Source organism: Leucoraja erinacea, chromosome 24, assembly GCF_028641065.1.
Source record: "Leucoraja erinacea ecotype New England chromosome 24, Leri_hhj_1, whole genome shotgun sequence".
Lineage (NCBI taxonomy): Eukaryota > Metazoa > Chordata > Chondrichthyes > Rajiformes > Rajidae > Leucoraja > Leucoraja erinaceus.
The window spans coordinates 14,599,932-14,616,965 of NC_073400.1; the positions used below are offsets into that span (position 1 = coordinate 14,599,932).

At 42.9% G+C, this 17,034-nt stretch overlaps 1 protein-coding gene across 2 annotated transcripts in view; it reads right to left on the reverse strand.

Moving 5' to 3' along the window:
* The window catches only part of LOC129708663 (metabotropic glutamate receptor 4-like), a 780,176-nt gene that overhangs the window by 228,916 nt on the left and 534,226 nt on the right, over positions 1–17,034 (reverse strand). For both annotated transcript variants that reach the window (XM_055654562.1, XM_055654563.1), the window contains one exon: positions 6,282–6,421. In XM_055654562.1, the coding sequence (XP_055510537.1) occupies positions 6,282–6,421 (140 nt within the window). The remainder of the gene's footprint in view (positions 1–6,281; positions 6,422–17,034) is intronic.

Below are 17,034 nucleotides of genomic sequence, written 5' to 3' on the forward strand. Positions count from 1 at the left end.
ACAAGCAAACATCTGCCAGGACTCTTGCATGATTAGAATGGACAGCTTCACATTAAACACCTGCCAATGTGGCAAAACCAGTGAGGCGAATCTCTCGAAACAAAATCGCAGCAACTTGTTGCAGCTAACTCCTGACTAGGGGTCTGAAGAAGAGTCCTGACACAAAACGCCAACTATCCATGTTTTCTGCAGATGCTGCCTGACCTGCCGTGTTACTCCAGCACTTTGTGCCATCTTATGTAAACCAGCATTTGATTAGTACATGTGTCTGAGGTTATGGGGAGAAGGCAGGAGAATGGGGTTAGGAGGGAGAGATAGATCATCCATGATTGAATGGTGAAGTAGACACGATGGGCCAAATGGCCTAATTCTACTCCTATTCCTATGACCTTATGAGCATCTACAGCTCCTTGTTTCTAAAGAGATATTTGGACCTGCACATGGATAAGAAAGGTTTAGTGATATGGGCCAAATGCAGGCAGATGGGACTAGTGTAGATGAGGCACCTTGGTCAGTATGGGCAAGTTAGGCCAAGGGCCTGATTCCATGCAGTATGACTATAGTTTGACAAGGGGTCTTTGATTGGAAACATTCACTTTCTTTAATCAAGTGCTACTTTACTTGATGAGTATTTGCAGGATTTGCAGTATTTCTTTTAGATTATCACCATTGGCATTTTTTTAAATCTCCCATACCCTACAGATGCTGTTGGCACAAATTAAAATTCCTTTAGTTGTGTACTTAATTTTCCCATCACTTTGAATTTTCAAGTGACGCTTTAATATTTATATCTGCTAATTAACACCGTGGGAGTGTTCAATTCCTATATCATGTCTTGTGCCACACTGCAGCTCCTAGGGTGACCAAATTTTAACCAATTTAATATGGTCCTAATTCATTTTTATCTTCCAACAATGTTTATTTTAATGGCCATTTATTATTTGCATTGCTGAATCTTTTTGATGAGAGTCAAATTGAACTGGTGGATCTGCCAAATGAAAAAAACTGGCTGAACACATTTTGTTTTATTAATGGGATCTATCCCAATAGAAACATAGAAACATAGAAATTAGGTGCAGGAGTAGGCCATTCGGCCATTCGAGCCTGCACCGCCATTCAATATGATCATGGTTGATCATCCAACTCAGTATCCCGTACCTGCCTTCTCTCCATACCCTCTGATCCCCTTAGCCACAAGGGCCACATCTAACTCCCTCTTAAATATAGCCAATGAACTGGCCTCGACTACCCTCTGTGGCAGAGAGTTCCAGAGATTCGCCACTCTCTGTGTGAAAAAAGTTCTTCTCATCTCGGTTTTTAAAGGATTTCCCCTTTATCCTTAAGCTGTGACCCCTTGTCCTGGACTTCCCCAACATCGGGAGCAATCTTCCTGCATCTAGCCTGTCCAACCCCTTAAGAATTTTGTAAGTTTCTATAAGATCCCCTCTCAATCTCCTAAATTCTAGAGAGTATAAACCAAGTCTATCCAGTCTTTCTTCATAAGACTGTCCTGACATCCCAGGAATCAGTTTCTTGAACCTTCTCTGCACTCCCTCTATGGCAATAATGTCCTTCCTCAGATTTGGAGACCAAAATTGTACGCAATATTCCAGGTGTGGTCTCACCAAGACCCTGTACAACTGCAGTAGAACCTCCCTGCTCCTATACTCAAATCCTTTTGCTATGAAAGCTAACATACCATTCGCTTTCTTCACTGCCTGCTGCACCTGCATGCCTACTTTCAATGACTGGTGTACCATGACACCCAGGTCTCGCTGCATCTCTCCTTTTCCTAGTAATGTGTGTCAATCTTGCATTGTTAAATGTTTCATCAAGATAAATGGGTTTATAATCTCTACACATTTTAACAATGCCTTTGTTGATAGATACAGCATGGAAACAGGCCCTTTAGCCCACCGAGTACATGCCAAACATCGATCATCCGATTACACTAATTCTACGCTATCCCACTTTCTCACCCACTCTCTACACTCTGGGGGCATTTTTTACTGAGGGCAGTTAACCTACAAGCACGCACGTCTTTGGAATGCAGGAGGAAACTGGAGCACCGGGAAGAAACTGGAGCACCAAGAGTAAACCTATGCAGTCACAGGGAGAACATGCAAAATCCACATGGTCACCTAAGGTCAGAATTGAATCTGGGTCTCTGGCACTGTGAGGCAGCAGCTGTGCCAAATTTGATCAGATACACATCAGAGAACAGTAGTACAGGCAAATGCGTGAGGAAGAGTGGGAAGCACAGTGACTTGCTGCCTTACAGCACCAGTGACCTAGCACCCTACCGATGCTATATGTGTGGAGTTTGAACGTTCTCCCTGTGACCATGTGGATTTTCTTTGGATGCTTCAGTTTCCTCACACATTCCAAAGATGTACAGGTTTATATGTTAATTAGCTTCTGTAAATTGCCTCTAGAGTGTATGATATAACTATTGTATGGGTAATTGTTGGTCAGCATGGACTCGATGGACCAAAGGGCCTGTTTCCATGCTGTATCTCTAAATTAAACTAAACTAAACTAAACTGAATACTTTAAGGAGAGTCCCAAAAGAAGGGAGACATATACATAGAGGCAGGGAGATTTAACAAATAGATTCTCCAGGTTAGGGGTTTGGCTGTTGAAGGTATTGTAGCTCATCAATCAGAAACAATCTCAGAATCAAGAGAGGTGGTGATGAATTGGAGCTGTGTGTCATCTGTTTTTGTGGGACTCAAGGCAGTGTCATTGACAAATGCTGTGGCGTGCATCTTATGGACAAGAGAAAAGGCATAATCAGTGTCAAATTCTAATGGATTGACAGAAAGTACGAAGGTTAAGAGTCCATCCAGGACTAGCCAGTAATGTTAAGAATCAAAACCAAACTTGGCAACCTCAACATCTCATATAAATAAAAGAACAGATTAAGTTGTATTAATATCTGAGAAATAAGGATCTGTGGGTGCCTATTTTTAAATGGGTGATTTGGGTTTTGGGCAGCACAGCTGGTAGAGCCACTGCCTCACAGCGCCAGAGACCTGGGTTCAATCCTGACCTTGGGTGCTGTCTGTGTGGAGTTTGCACGATCTCCCTGTGACCGCGTGGGTTTCCTCGGTTTGCTCTGGTTTCCTTTCACATCCCAAAGATTTGTGGGTTTGCAAGGTTAATTGATCCTCTGTAAATTCCCTCTGGTGTGAGGGTGTGGACAATAAAGTGGGATAACATAAACCAGTGCGAACAGCTGATCGATGGTTGGCTTGAACTGGGTGGGCCGAAGCGCCTGTTTTCATGCTGTTTCTCTAAACTCTTAAATTCAAACCTCCAAAAAGTGACAATGATCATATTCAGCAAATACCTCTCAAAAACTAACAGATACAGTGGAATGAGCCCTTCCAACCTGGCCAGCCTTCCTACCATGAATGTAAAGATATAATCTCTAGTATTTTATCTGCATGATATCATGGTATAGAATATCACAAATACTCAACAGATAATCACTCAAGCGGTTCGATATTTGTGTCAAGGGAAAGCAGACCTGGTTCAAAGCACATGCAGATGAACATTAAAAGTTGAAGGCACAAGTTGTACCTAAAAGCAGAATGGATCATTCTTGGAATATCGGAAGGTAACCCCGAATTAAACGTGTTTCAAAAGAACTTACTTAATTACGGGCTAATAATGGGGAAAAAAGCTTATACTCAAATTTTGGAAAAATGCTCCAATACCAACAATAAAAATGTGGATTTCAAACATTTTCGAAACACTACACTTGGAAGAGATGAGACTCCTCCTAGCAGGCAAAGCAGACCACTTCCAAAAGACGTGGTCTGCATTTATGGAACTATTACAAGCATAAGGTGCAATAGTAATTTAAAATATAAATGGTACCAGGATCTGGTAACGGGGGGTATAAATTTTTTTAATTTTTTTAAACACGGTTGGTATATCCTTTTTTGCGAGTTTTATGTTACAATAGAGCGATTGTTTTTCCTTTTTTTTCTTTTCTTTCTAGGGTCTTATTTCCTTTCTTTACTTCCTTCTCTAACTTCTTCCCTAAGTGGCTTTCTTTTCCCAACACTTTCCTGCACCTTCACGCTTCTTGCTCACTTTCCTTACTTCTTTTATTTCTATCTTTTTTAAAGCTCGAAAAACGAAGTGGTACAAAAAATGTAATAAGATATATCTGATGTGTATTATTGTAATTCACTGTACTTCTAATAAAAATAAAACTTAAAAAAAATAAAAATAAAAACAAATAAAAGTTGAAGGTGTGATGATAAAGGAGACTCAAAAATAAAATGTCACGATACTGCAGGGCCGTAATATTTCATCTCATGACTCCAAGCACAACACAAATACTGAGACATAGCTGAAACTAGAAAGACATTCCCACAGACTTGCCAAGCCTGGATGGGAAGATGATTGAAGGGAGAAGATAATGGTCATAGATAATGGGCCGCCACTGGTATTTACCAGGGTAATAGAACAGCCACCAACTAATCAAACAGGCTGCAGTACAAAGCTGTTTGACCCAAAGGAACAGCTGTCTCCTTCTCTGTGCAGTTGTCAGCAATTTATAACACCATAAACCTAACCTTGTTCGGTCACAGTACAGTATCAGACATTGAATATAATTGAACTGTTTTGCAAGCAGATGGAATGAACTCTGGCCTCTCAAAGGTCTCACAATGGTGTACAACGTGAGGACGTGCACTCCTTGCCTCAATTCTGAGGGGAACAATAATAATAAGGCTCTTAGGCCTTTCTGTGTTGATGTATAAATAAAGGGTGGCACGGAGGCAGAGCAGTGGAGTTGCTGCCTTACAGCGTCAGAGATTCGGGTTCATCCTGACCTTGAGTGCTTGTCTGTACGGTGTTTGAACGTTCTCACTGTGACCACGTGACTTTTTCTCCGGGAGCTCCGATTTCCTCCCACGCTCCAAAGTGGGAGGAAATCCATGGCTAAATGGTTTGGTAAAATTGTAATTTGTTCCAAGTGTGCATCGGATAATGCTAATGTGCGGGGGATCGTTGGTCGGTGCGGGTTCGATGGGCCAAAGGGTTTGTTTCCACGCTGTATCTCCAAACTAAACTAAGATCTTCCTGAGCTTTCACACTGAAATTCAACATGGAAATCAAGGGGACACAAAATGCTGGAGTAACTCAGCGTTTGTGGAAGGAATGGATAGGTAACCTTTATGTCAGGAAGAAGCAGCCAGACCCAAAATATCGGCCATACGGTCCCTCCACAGATGCTGCCCGACCCGCTGAGTTTCTCCAGCATTTTGAATTTTGTTCACGATTGCAGCATCTGCAGTTCCTTATCTCCACATGGAAAGCAGGGAATTGCACTTCAAGTTTCCGTACCCCTCTATATAGGTTTATCTCATCGACAACCAAATATTTGGTAGGTGTGAGGCTGTGGTAATTAATAACTAAACGCACATTAAACACAGCAAACAAATTAGGGCCTGTTCATTCACAACTTAAAAACTTTTCAAACTCTAAATTGTGTTAATTAACAATTAAAACATATGCATAAGATTACTTTTTTGTTAAAGTCACTGTATTTAAAAATGATTATGAAATTAAAATTCTTGCTAGCAATACACTCCAACGAGGTTCGTAGGTTAATTGGCTTCGGTAAAAATTGTAAATTGTCCCTAGTGTGTAGGGCAGTGCTCGTGGATGGGATCGCTGGTCGGCTCCGATCAGGTGCCGAAGGGCCTGTTTCTGTATCTCTAATTTAAACTAAACTAAGAATCTGTCAATTTCGACCTTAAACACATCAATTGACGACCTCCACAGCTGTCCGTAGCAATGAATTCCACAGATTCACTAGCCTCGGACTAAAGAAATTCCTCCTCTTCTCCTATCTAAAGGTACGTCCTTTCATTCTGAGGCTATGGTCTCTGGTCCTAGACTCTCCCACTAATCAGAAAATGGAGAATCTGTGGAATTCATTGCCACAGACGGCTGTGGAGGCCAAGTGGATGTCAAATTTGTAAGGCAGAAATAGATAGATACTTGATTAGTACAGGTGTCGGGGGTTATGGGGAGAAGGCAGGAGAATGGGGTAGAGCGGTAAAGATACATCAGTCATGACTGAATGGCAGAGTAGACTTGATGGGCCGAATGGCCTAACTCTTCTTCTTTAACTTCTGAAAGTGGAAACATCCTCTCTCCATTCATTCTATCCAGGCTTTTCACTATTCGGTAAGTTTCATTGACGACCCCTCATCCTTCCAAACACCTTTCTAAACAAAAACAGGCATGCCACTTACATTTAACCGAAGCTTGTTCGCCCATTCTCCAATGCCTGTATAAGCACGTGTTAAGTTGTCCTTCATTTGGTACTGGTAAATATCGTAATGGCCGGGGGCATCTCCATTTTCATTGAAGGTCACAGGGATTCCTGCGCTTCCTGTAGATAATGAGAGAAGAAATGGTTATATTTGGTTGTAGCTTGTTCAAGTTAGGCCGAAGCATGAATTGCTTGCCATGCACATTTCTAATTAAGGGTTTTTCCTCTCATTTCTGAAGCCCATGAAATATTTCAAACATATAAATCCTCAGAGGAAGTGTCAGCATAGCGGGCGGCACAGTGGCGCAGCATTACCTCCTCCGGCAGCTCGTTCCATACACCCACCACCCTTTGTGTGAAAATATTACCCCTCAGGTTCCTATTAAATCTTTTACCCTTCACCTTAAACTTATGCCGTCTGATTCTCGATTCCCCTGCTCTGGGCAAGAGGCACTGCACGTCTACCCGATCTATTCCTCTCATGATTTTGTACTCCTCTATAATATCATCAGTCTACTACATCAGACAAAATGTAGAAACAAGGAACTGCAGATACTGGTGCACAAAAAAAAGACACAAACTGCTGGAGTAACTCAGCGAGCCAGTTATCATCTTTGCAGAACATGGTTAGGCGATGTTTCAGGTTGGGACACTTCCACTCGGTCTGAAGAAAGGCCGCACCCCAAAACGTCACCTATCCATGTACTCCATAAATGCTGCTTTACTCGTTGAGTTACCCCAGCACTTTGTGTCTCTCAATCCAGTATGGTTATGGTGTCACAGTGGCAGAGCTGCCGCCTCACAGCGCCAGGAACATTCCTAACCTTGGGTGTTGTCTGTGTGGAGTTTGCACGTTCTCTCTGTGACCGTGCCCGAGTGCTCCGGTTCCTTCCCACGTTACAAAGACATGTAGGTTCATCGGTCTTTATAAATTTTCTCTAGTGTAGGAAGTGGATACGAAAGTGGGGATAACAGAGAACTTAGTGTGAGCAGGTGATCGATTGTTGGCATGGATCCAGTGGGTTGAAGGGCCTGTTTCCATGCTGTATTATTTAATCAATTCAATGGAGCAGTTCGGGTACCACAAATTTGTAGTTCACTAATCATTCTCAATTTGGAATATGGAACAAAAAGTAATTAAACATAAAATTCATAATTTTTTTTAACTTTCCCGATGCATGGAAAGGTGATGCTGCTGCACGCTTGTGCAAAATCACAATGCAGATGATTTTTCTACCCCCCCCCCCCCCCCCCCCCCCCCCCCCCCCCCCCCCGCCCCCCCCCCCCCCCCCCCCCCCCCCCCCCCCCCCCCCCCCCCCCTTCCCATGACATGGGGTGTCAGCTGTAATTACATATCGTTCACACTCTTAAGGAGGGGTAGGACAGAATTAATAGGAATCTGAGCGGCAATGTTGTGACACAATGGTGAATGGCTGCATGGAACGAGCTGCCAGAGGAGGTACTTGAGGCAGGTACTATCACAACGTTTATGAAACATTTAGACAGGTACATGGATAGGATGGGTTTGGGTCTGGAGGGATAAGGGCCAAATGCAGGCAGTTGGGACTAGTGTAGATGGTGCATGTTGGTCAGTGTGGGCAAGTTGGGCCAAAGGGCCTGTTTCCACACTGTATGACTATGACTATCCCTGACAAGCCATTTTACTCTCCGTATTTCTAATGCCATAAAGTACCGCAAATTATTAATTCCTGTTGCTTGATCCCCAATAGTTTTACCCTTTGTTGCTTAATTTTAAGTTCTCTTGACTAATTTCTACCAGATCACTGAAAAAAACTAAAGAGAGGCCCCGACCTGAAGCTTCACCTATTATGTTCTCTAGAGATGCTGCCTAACCTGCTGAGTTACCCCAGCGTTTTGTGTCTATGTTTTCAACCAGCATTTCCAGTTCCATGTTTCTACATCACCTGAAGATAATACTGTGCTTGCAGCGCTAGAGACTCGGGTTCGATCCTGACTACGGGTGCTGTCTGGCCTGCATGTGTTTTCTACGAGATCTTCGGTTTCCTCCCACACTCCAAAGACATACAGGTATGTAAGTTAATTGGCTTGGTTTAAGTGTAAATTGGTCCTGATATGTGTAGGATAGTGTTAATTTGTGGGGATCGATGGTCGGTGTGGACTCGGTGGGCCGAAGGGCCTGTTTCCCACTGTATGTCTAATCTAAAAAATCTACACTAAACAAACATCTAATCTAATCTAATCCACACAGTCATGGACATCCCCTCAAAGTCTTTTATTCTTTGACATTTCCACCAGTCTACCCTATTCATGACTCAAAATGTGATATACTTCTGTCAAGTCTCCCATCAACCTCTGGAATTCTAGAGAATACTATCCAAATGTGTCCAACCTCCACTAGTTAATACCCCCTTGTTGGCCTCATGGTTGCCATTGACACTGTGGGCCAAAGGGTTTGTTCTAGTGTAGGAATGTACTGCAGGTGCTGTTTTACACCAAAGATAGATACAAAATGCAGGAGAAACTCAGCGGGTCAAGCAACATGTCTGAAGGAAAGGAGCAGGTGATATTTAGGGTCGAGACCCTTCTTCAGACTGAGAGTCAGGGGAGAGGAAAACTAAAGGTATGTAAAGGTACAGAACAAATCAGAGCCGGCACAGATGGCCAAGAAGCCCACAATGGTCCATTGTTGGCTGTGGAAAAGGTGAGAACGAAGGGATATAAACAGTGAAACTAGCAGCATGACGAAGCAGGGGGAGGGATGGAGCGAGTGGGAATGCAAGGGATACTTGAAATTAGAGAAATCAAAATTCATACTGCTAGGTTGTAAACCGCCCGAGCAAAATATGAGGTGCTGTTCCTCCAATTTGCTTGTGGCCTAATGCCCCTGTCCCACTTAGGAAACCTGAACGGAAACCTCTGGAGACTTTGCGCCCCACCCAAGGTTTCCATGCGGTTCCCAGAGGTTGTAGGTGGTTGTCGGAGGTTGGAGGTAGTGGAAGCAGGTAGGGAGACGGACAAAAACCTCCGGGAACCGCACGGAAACCTTGGGTGGGGCGCAAAGTCTCCAGAGGTTTCTGTTCAGGTTTCCCAAGTGGGACAGGGGCATTACTCTCAAAGTGGAGGAGGCCCAGGACTAAAGGTCCATATGGGAATGGGAAAGGGAGTTGAAATGTTTGGCACCATTTAATATACAAGTGAGGCTTTTTTAATGCACAATGGAAATGCGTTAACCATTTTGAAAGGAAAGCTTTATCTTATAGATGCCTACAGTTTAGTTTAGGTTAGAGACACAGTGTGGAAAAGGCCCTTCAACCCATCAAGCATGTGCCAATCAGCGATCCCCGCATACTTATACTATCCTGCACACACTAGGGGCTCTTTACAATTATACCAAGCCAATTTACCTACAAACCTCTACATCTTTGAAGCATGTTAGGAAACTGAAAATCCCACAGAAAACCCTTGCAGGGAGAACGTACAAATTTTGTAAAGACAACACCCATGCTGAGGATCAAACCCGGATCTATGGCACTATAAAGGCAGCAACTCTATTGCTGCGCCACCGTACCACCCAGTACAGTTCAATTACTGTTAAAGCACATGTAGAAAGGACCACTAGGCACACATTACTGAACAACCTAATTTAATGAACAGTTTGAACTACTACATCTTTGTAACACTGCAATTTGTCTGGGATTTCTAATTTGTTTGGATATATGTTGTTTTATTTTTAGCAATAGATTGTAAAGCAAAGCTAAGTACATTACAGTGAAAGACTGATCAGCAGGAACAACACATCCTTAAAAGAACAAAAACTATAGTTTATTCCATGTTACCAATTATTTTGACCTTAAAGAATGACTGTTTGGTCCAATTTTGATTAAGTTAGTGGAATAATTCTTCTGGAAAATACTATTCATTATTTTTGGAAGAATTCAGCAAAACAAATATTTCTATACCTGCCGGTGCAAACTGATCCTTGAGCCCTTGTGAAGACCAATAGTTTATCTGGTAATTGTTACTGGCTATACATGAGAGGCTTTACTGCCAACTGTAAATCTTCTCTAAATTGATCTTGCACTGTGACATATTTTTCATCCTCAGTCATTCTTAAGCAGCAGGTAGACTGTTAGTTACATACAGGCATGAATGGCAATGTTCTGTGTATACGTTTCCACAACATTAAAACATATATATTATTTTGCTCTTCACGAATTTTAATCCTTTGTTTTCTCTTTTTGCTTTTTTGTGTTCTGTAAGTCTTTGAATATCCCAATGATTTAGACTTTAGACTTCAGAGATACATTATGGCAACAGGTCCTTCAGCCTACCGGGTCCATGCCAACCAGCGATCACTAATACTATCCTACACACTTGGGGTAATTTGCCGAAGCCAATTAACCTCCAAGCGTGTACATCTTTGGAATGTGGGAGGAAACCGGAACACCCGGAGAATACCCACGCGGTCACAGGGAGAACGTCCCAGCTCTGTACAGACAGCATCCACGATGAGGATCGAACCCGGGTCTCTGGCGCTGTAAGGCAGCAACTCTACCGTTACGCCATTGTGCTGCCCAACATGGCTTGTATTTAACAGACCAAAATCTAGGTCTCCTCCAACACACTTTCCTCTGACGTATTTTCACTATATTTCAAATCCTTTTCAACGACTGGATTAATACATGGCACAAGGTCATTTACAGGTCAGTTTTTTTTGCAGAAAAATGTCAAACGGTTTAATTCCGACAGCTGTTGGCAATGCCATTCATTGGTTACATTTGTTGGATTGCAATGAAAAGTGATTAATAAATATCTGACATTTGGAGCTACAGTTATCTAATCTCAAGATGGCTCAAGTCACTGACATCAAGTCACTGTAGCTCACTTTCATTTTAGTTTATCAACCTCCCCTTTGGAAAGTGTGAGGATTATTAGCTCATGTTTGTACATTGAATAGAATATTAATATAAAAGCTGAAATTTGATGTACCCTCTGAATTTTAAAATTGTTCTCTCTTTGAATGAGCCGTTGATTCTGATGATTATTGATGATTTTATTAAAGGTGTTCAAGGCTGACGAAATCAAAGATAGTCAGATCATCTTCCCCAAGGTGGAGATATCAAACACTAGAGGGCATAGCTATAAGGTGAGAGGAGAAAAGATTAATGGAGAAATACAGGGCACATTTTATTACATAGTGGTGGGGCTGGAAGAAGCCATTGCCAGGGGTGGAGGTGTGATAGTTTAAGAGCTTTTTATGAGAGGAATAGATCGGGCATATGCATAGAGTCCCTTGCCCAGAGTAGGGGAATCAAGAATCAGAGGACATGGCCGAAACCCTTCTTCAGACGGTTGAGGGTGGAAAGAATTAATAGATCTCCAGCATGAAGTTTAACTTTTTCACACAAAGAGTGGTGGGTGTATGGAACGAGTTGCTTGAGGAGATAGTTGAGGCAGGTACTACTGCAATGTTTAAGAAACATTTAGATAGATACATGGATAAGACAGGTTTAGAGGGATATGGGCCAAACGCAGACAGGTGGGACGTGTAGATGGGACATGAGTGGGCAGGTTGGGGCGGAGAGCCTGTTTCCATGCGGTAATATTCTATGACAAAGACAGGCACATGGAAGAGCAAGAAATAGAGGGATATGGATCATGTACAGGCAGATGAGATCAATTTAACTTGGTATCATGTTCAACACAAACATAGTTGGCCGAAGGGCCCGTTCCTGTGCTGTATTGTTCTGTGATACCCATGATTCACTGGCAAACAAGCATCCTCTGACACTGCAACCCTGAGACAAATGGGAAACATTATTTGCCATGAGACGGCACAGTGTCACAGCTGGTAGAGCTGCTATGTCACACACCAATCGGGTTCGATACTCACCTCGGTCTCCCTGTGACTGCATTTTAATCAAATTTAAACAAAATTATTAGATGATCTTGCATTAATAGTTGAAGTTAGTTCAGCTATTTTTCCAAAGAGGAATAATGGAGAAAATTATCACCATTCACTGAAACTCCTACTCGTCAGTATAGAACTTGAGCCCAGAATCAACAATACAGCTTCATAGCAGCACTATGAGAATATTTAAACATGTAATAACAGCATTTAAAAGGCATTTGGACAGGTACATTAATAGGAATAATCTAGAGGGATATTAGTCAAATGTGGGGAAATTATTCCAGAGCAGATGGGCATCATGGTCAGCATGGACTGAAGGGCCTGTTTCCGTGCTGCTGGACTCTGCGACTTTATTATAATTCTTTGGTCCTAACCTCAGAGTTTGTACATTCTCTCTGTGACCATGTGAGTTTTCTCCGGGTGCTCCAGTTTCCTCCCACACTCCAAAGACGTGCAGGTTTGTAGCTTAATTGGGCTTTGGTAAAGATTGTTAATTGTCCCGAGTGTGTGGGATTGTGCTAGTGTACAGAGATCGTGGTCTGCGCAAACTCTGTGGGCCGAAGGGCCTGTTTCCTCATTGTATCTCTAAACTAAACTTGTCCCCTTTGCCCGCATTTGACTCGTATCCCTCTAAACCCATGTATCTTTTAAATTATGTTGTAAATGTTTTGGAATATTTACATAAATGGAAATTCTTCTTACTAATTTTCTTTAACCTAGAAGATTGTGCATGTAGATAACATTTGAGAGTCTCATATGTGAACCTGCATAAGAATTGTTCGGACCCTTTGAGTCATGTGGGTTGAAGGATAGGACTGCCTTGTCTGCTCCAGATGACCACAGATTTATTACTTGTAGCTAATGTACGGAAATCGTAAAGAGGAATACATGGCAGCTTTCTTTTCCCTTAAACACAAGGTACTAAAACCAATTATAGTATACTCATTGCAAATCTGGGTAGAATCAACCAGAGTGGGGATTAAATTTGAAATTTTCCATTGGGATCGAGCTAAAGAACCCACAGCATAATATATATTGTTAGCACTTATCATGATCATGGTTCATAATGGTTAACTCCCCCTTACGCCTCCTCTCTTAGCACCGTGTAACTCTGCTACCTAATGTACCAAAAAATTAATGAATATGCCCGATGGATATTAATTATGCGAAAGCTGTAATAAAACACCCTCTACTTTATTAATCAGAGTCAGTAAATGGATCAAGGAATAGCCGCGCGCAACTACCATTTTGTCTTTACAATAGATGCGGATTTGTACTAGAATATGGTCATTGAGGCTTCCAATGCTAGAGATATTGATTTAAAATGGAGGGAGGTTTATCATGCTATCTTCTAATTCTTCTCAGTTTTTAGCTCTAGTTTTAGAGGAACAGCGTGGAAACAAGCACTTTGGCCCAGCAAGTCCACGCCGACCAATGATCACCCATACACCAGTTCTATCCTACAAATGAAGGGCATTTTCAGAAGCCAGAGGGAGTTAGATGTGGCCCTTGTGGCTAAAGGGATCAGGGGGTATGGAGAGAAAGCAGGTACAGGATACTGAGTTGGTTGATCAGCCATGATCATATTGAAGGGCCGAATGGCCTACTCCTGCACCTATTTTCTATGTTTCTATGTTTCTATGTAGACAAAAGTGCTGGAAGAACTCAGCGGGTGCAGCAGCATCTATGGAATGAAAGTTCAGTCACAAACATATCAACCTACTTTTTCTCATGTCTTTGCAAGTGAGATAAAACCAATCTAAAATGGCCGAAGAAAATAAAACCAGCATTGACATATTTTCAAAGGCACCTTTTATGTCCTTCATTTTTTTTAATTAAAAAAATAAACTGTATTCATATTTTAAAAAATATATACAAAACAAAAATCGTGCGAAAACTCTTAATATATTCTCACTGTCTATACATTCAGTAGTGTCACACTCACTTGTGTTTGCACCTATCTTTAAACAAACTACCCTTACCATTCATGTGGTCTGCTGGGGTGATATCCCTGCCTTTGCTTTGAGGGGTGGTCCCAGAGTGCCCCTCAGTGTCCAGCAGTGGAAGGAGCCTAGACTGTGGTTCTCCCCCACAGAGCCTTGGCGTTGACTGCACCGAGTTTCACTGTGTCCCTCAGCACGTACTCCTGCCGTCTGGAGCGGGCCAGTCAGCAACATTCCCTGACGGACAACTTGCTCTGCTGGGAGACCAACATGTTTTGAGAAGAGCAAAAAGCTTTCTTCACCGAGTTGGTGATCTTCCAGCAGCACTTGATGTCCATCTCCAAATGGTCTGTCCCCACCTGCTTTAAAAGGGCATCAATTATACCAGTGCCCAAGAAGAGTAAGGTGACGTGCCTCAATGACTATCGACCAGTGGCACTAACGCCGGTGGTGATGAAGTGCTTTGAGAGGTTGATCATGGAGCAAATCAACTCCTACCTTGGCAAAAACCTGTACCCACTGCAGTTCGCTTACCGCCACAACAGATCAACGGTGGATGCGATCTCGCTGGCCCTCCACTCCACTCTGGACCACTTGAACAACAAAAACTCATCTGTCAGGCTGTTATTCATCGATTACAGCTCGGCATTTAACACAATCACCCCCTCCAAGCTGGTTACCAAACTCGCAGAACTGGGTCTTTGCGCATCCCTCTGCAATTGGATCCTCGACTTCCTCATTCACAGACCACAGTCTGTTCGTATTGGTGGAAATGTGTCAGCCTCGATAACAATCAGCACGGGAGTACCTCAAGGCTGCGTGCTCAGCCCCCTGCTGTACTCACTCTATACCCATGACTGCGTAGCCAATCACAGTGCGAACACCATCATCAAGTTCGCTAACGACACCACTGCTGTGGGGCGTATCACTGATGGGGATGAGTCAGAGTATAGAAGAGAGATCGAGCAACTATCCATATGGTGCCAGCGCAGCGCAATAACCTGGCCCTCAACACAGCAAAACCAAGGAACTGATTGTGGACTTTGGAAGGAGTAGGAGGGGGACCCACAGCCCCATTTATATCAACGGGTCGATGGTTGAAAGGGTCAAAAGCTTCAAATTCCTGGGCGTGCACATCTCTGAAGATCTTTTCTGGTCCGAGAAAACTAATGCAATCATCAAGAAAGCTCATCAGCACAGTGGTAGTGTATCTCACAGTATCTCACACTGCCTTATGCCCCTGTCCCACTTAGGAAACCTGAACGGAAACCTCTGGAGACTCTGCGCCCCACCGAAGGTTTCCGTGCGGTTCCCGGAGGTTTTTGTCAGTTTCCCTACCTGCTTCCACTACCTGCAACCTCCAGCAACCACCTACAACCTCCGGGAACCACACGGAAACCTTGGGTGGGGCGCAAAGTCTCCAGAGGTTTCCGTTCAGGTTTCCTAAGTGGGACAGGGGCTTACGTGGGACAGGGGCATTACAGTGCCAAGACCACAGTTCGATCCTGACCATGGGTGTTGTTTGTATGGAGTTTGTATGTTCTGCCTGTGTCCAAGTGGGTTTTCTCTGGGTGCTCCGGTTTCCTTCCACCCTCCAAAGAAGTATAGATTTGTAGGTTAATTGGATTTGGTAAAATTACAAAATTGTGCCTAATGCGTTTGATGGTGTTAGTTAGTACACAAGGATCGCTGGTCGGCACGGACTTGGTGGGTTGAATGGCCTGTTTCTGCGCTGTGTCTCTAAAGTCTATAGTAAAATTGAAATGTTATAATAAAAGGAAAGGCAGGTAGATATTTCTGATGCCCAAATATTCATCCCTCGACATGCCCGATGGTAAAAAAGATTAAGAGTTATCTCATTCATTCGCACAATGTAACATGATATTACATAGACATTTGAGATTATCTTCGGCAACACTGACAAGATTTCAAAAGTAATTCACTGGTAATGCAGCACTTTAATATATCTTGAATATTTGATAATCTCTATAGATTTGCAAGATTATTTTATCACTGTGCTAAAAGTAAACTATGCCAAATTGAAACATCAGAATGAGCAAATGTCAGATTCAAATGTCAAAATATTTCCTTAACCTGATCCAATTAATTATTGACGTTTTAGTTGATAAAATTATCTGCTTTATCTACTTCCAGCATTGACATAATTCATTCATTCTGTACTGCACACCTTGCCAAATACACTGAAAAGCAACAAAGACTGTGTTGAAACAAAGAACTGCAGGTGCTAGTTTTCAAAATAAAAAGATACAAAGTGCTGCAATAACTTGGAGGCACAGTGGCGCAATGGTAGAGTTGCTGACTTATAGCACCAGAGACTCAGGTTTGATCCTGGCTACGGGTGCCATCTGTGCGGAGTTTGTACGATCTCCCTGTGACTGCGTGGGTTTTCTCTGGGTGCTCCGGTTTCCTCTCACATTCCAAATATGTGCAGTTGAAGGTTAATTGGATTCTGTAAAATTGTCCCTATGTGTGTAGGATGGAACTAGTGTGTAGGTGATTACTAGTTAGGGTGACTCAATGGGATTAGCGGTCTGTTTCCATGTATCTCTAAATAAAACTAAACTCAGTGGGTCAGGCAGCATCCCAGGAGAACTTAGATAGGTGATGTCGGGACCCATCTTCTGACTGGGTGGAATCGGGGTGCGTGACTTTACTTGCAACTGGGACGGCAGGATGGCGTAGTGGTAGAGCTACTGCATTAGCGCCAGAGACCCGGGTTCGATCCTGACTACGGGTGTTTGTCAGTACGGAGTTTGTACCTTCTCCCCATGACCTGCGTGGGTTTTCTCCGAGATCTTCGGTTTCCTCCCACATTCCAAAAACGTACAGGTTTGTAGATTAATTGGCTTGGTGTCAATGTAAAATTGTCCCCAATG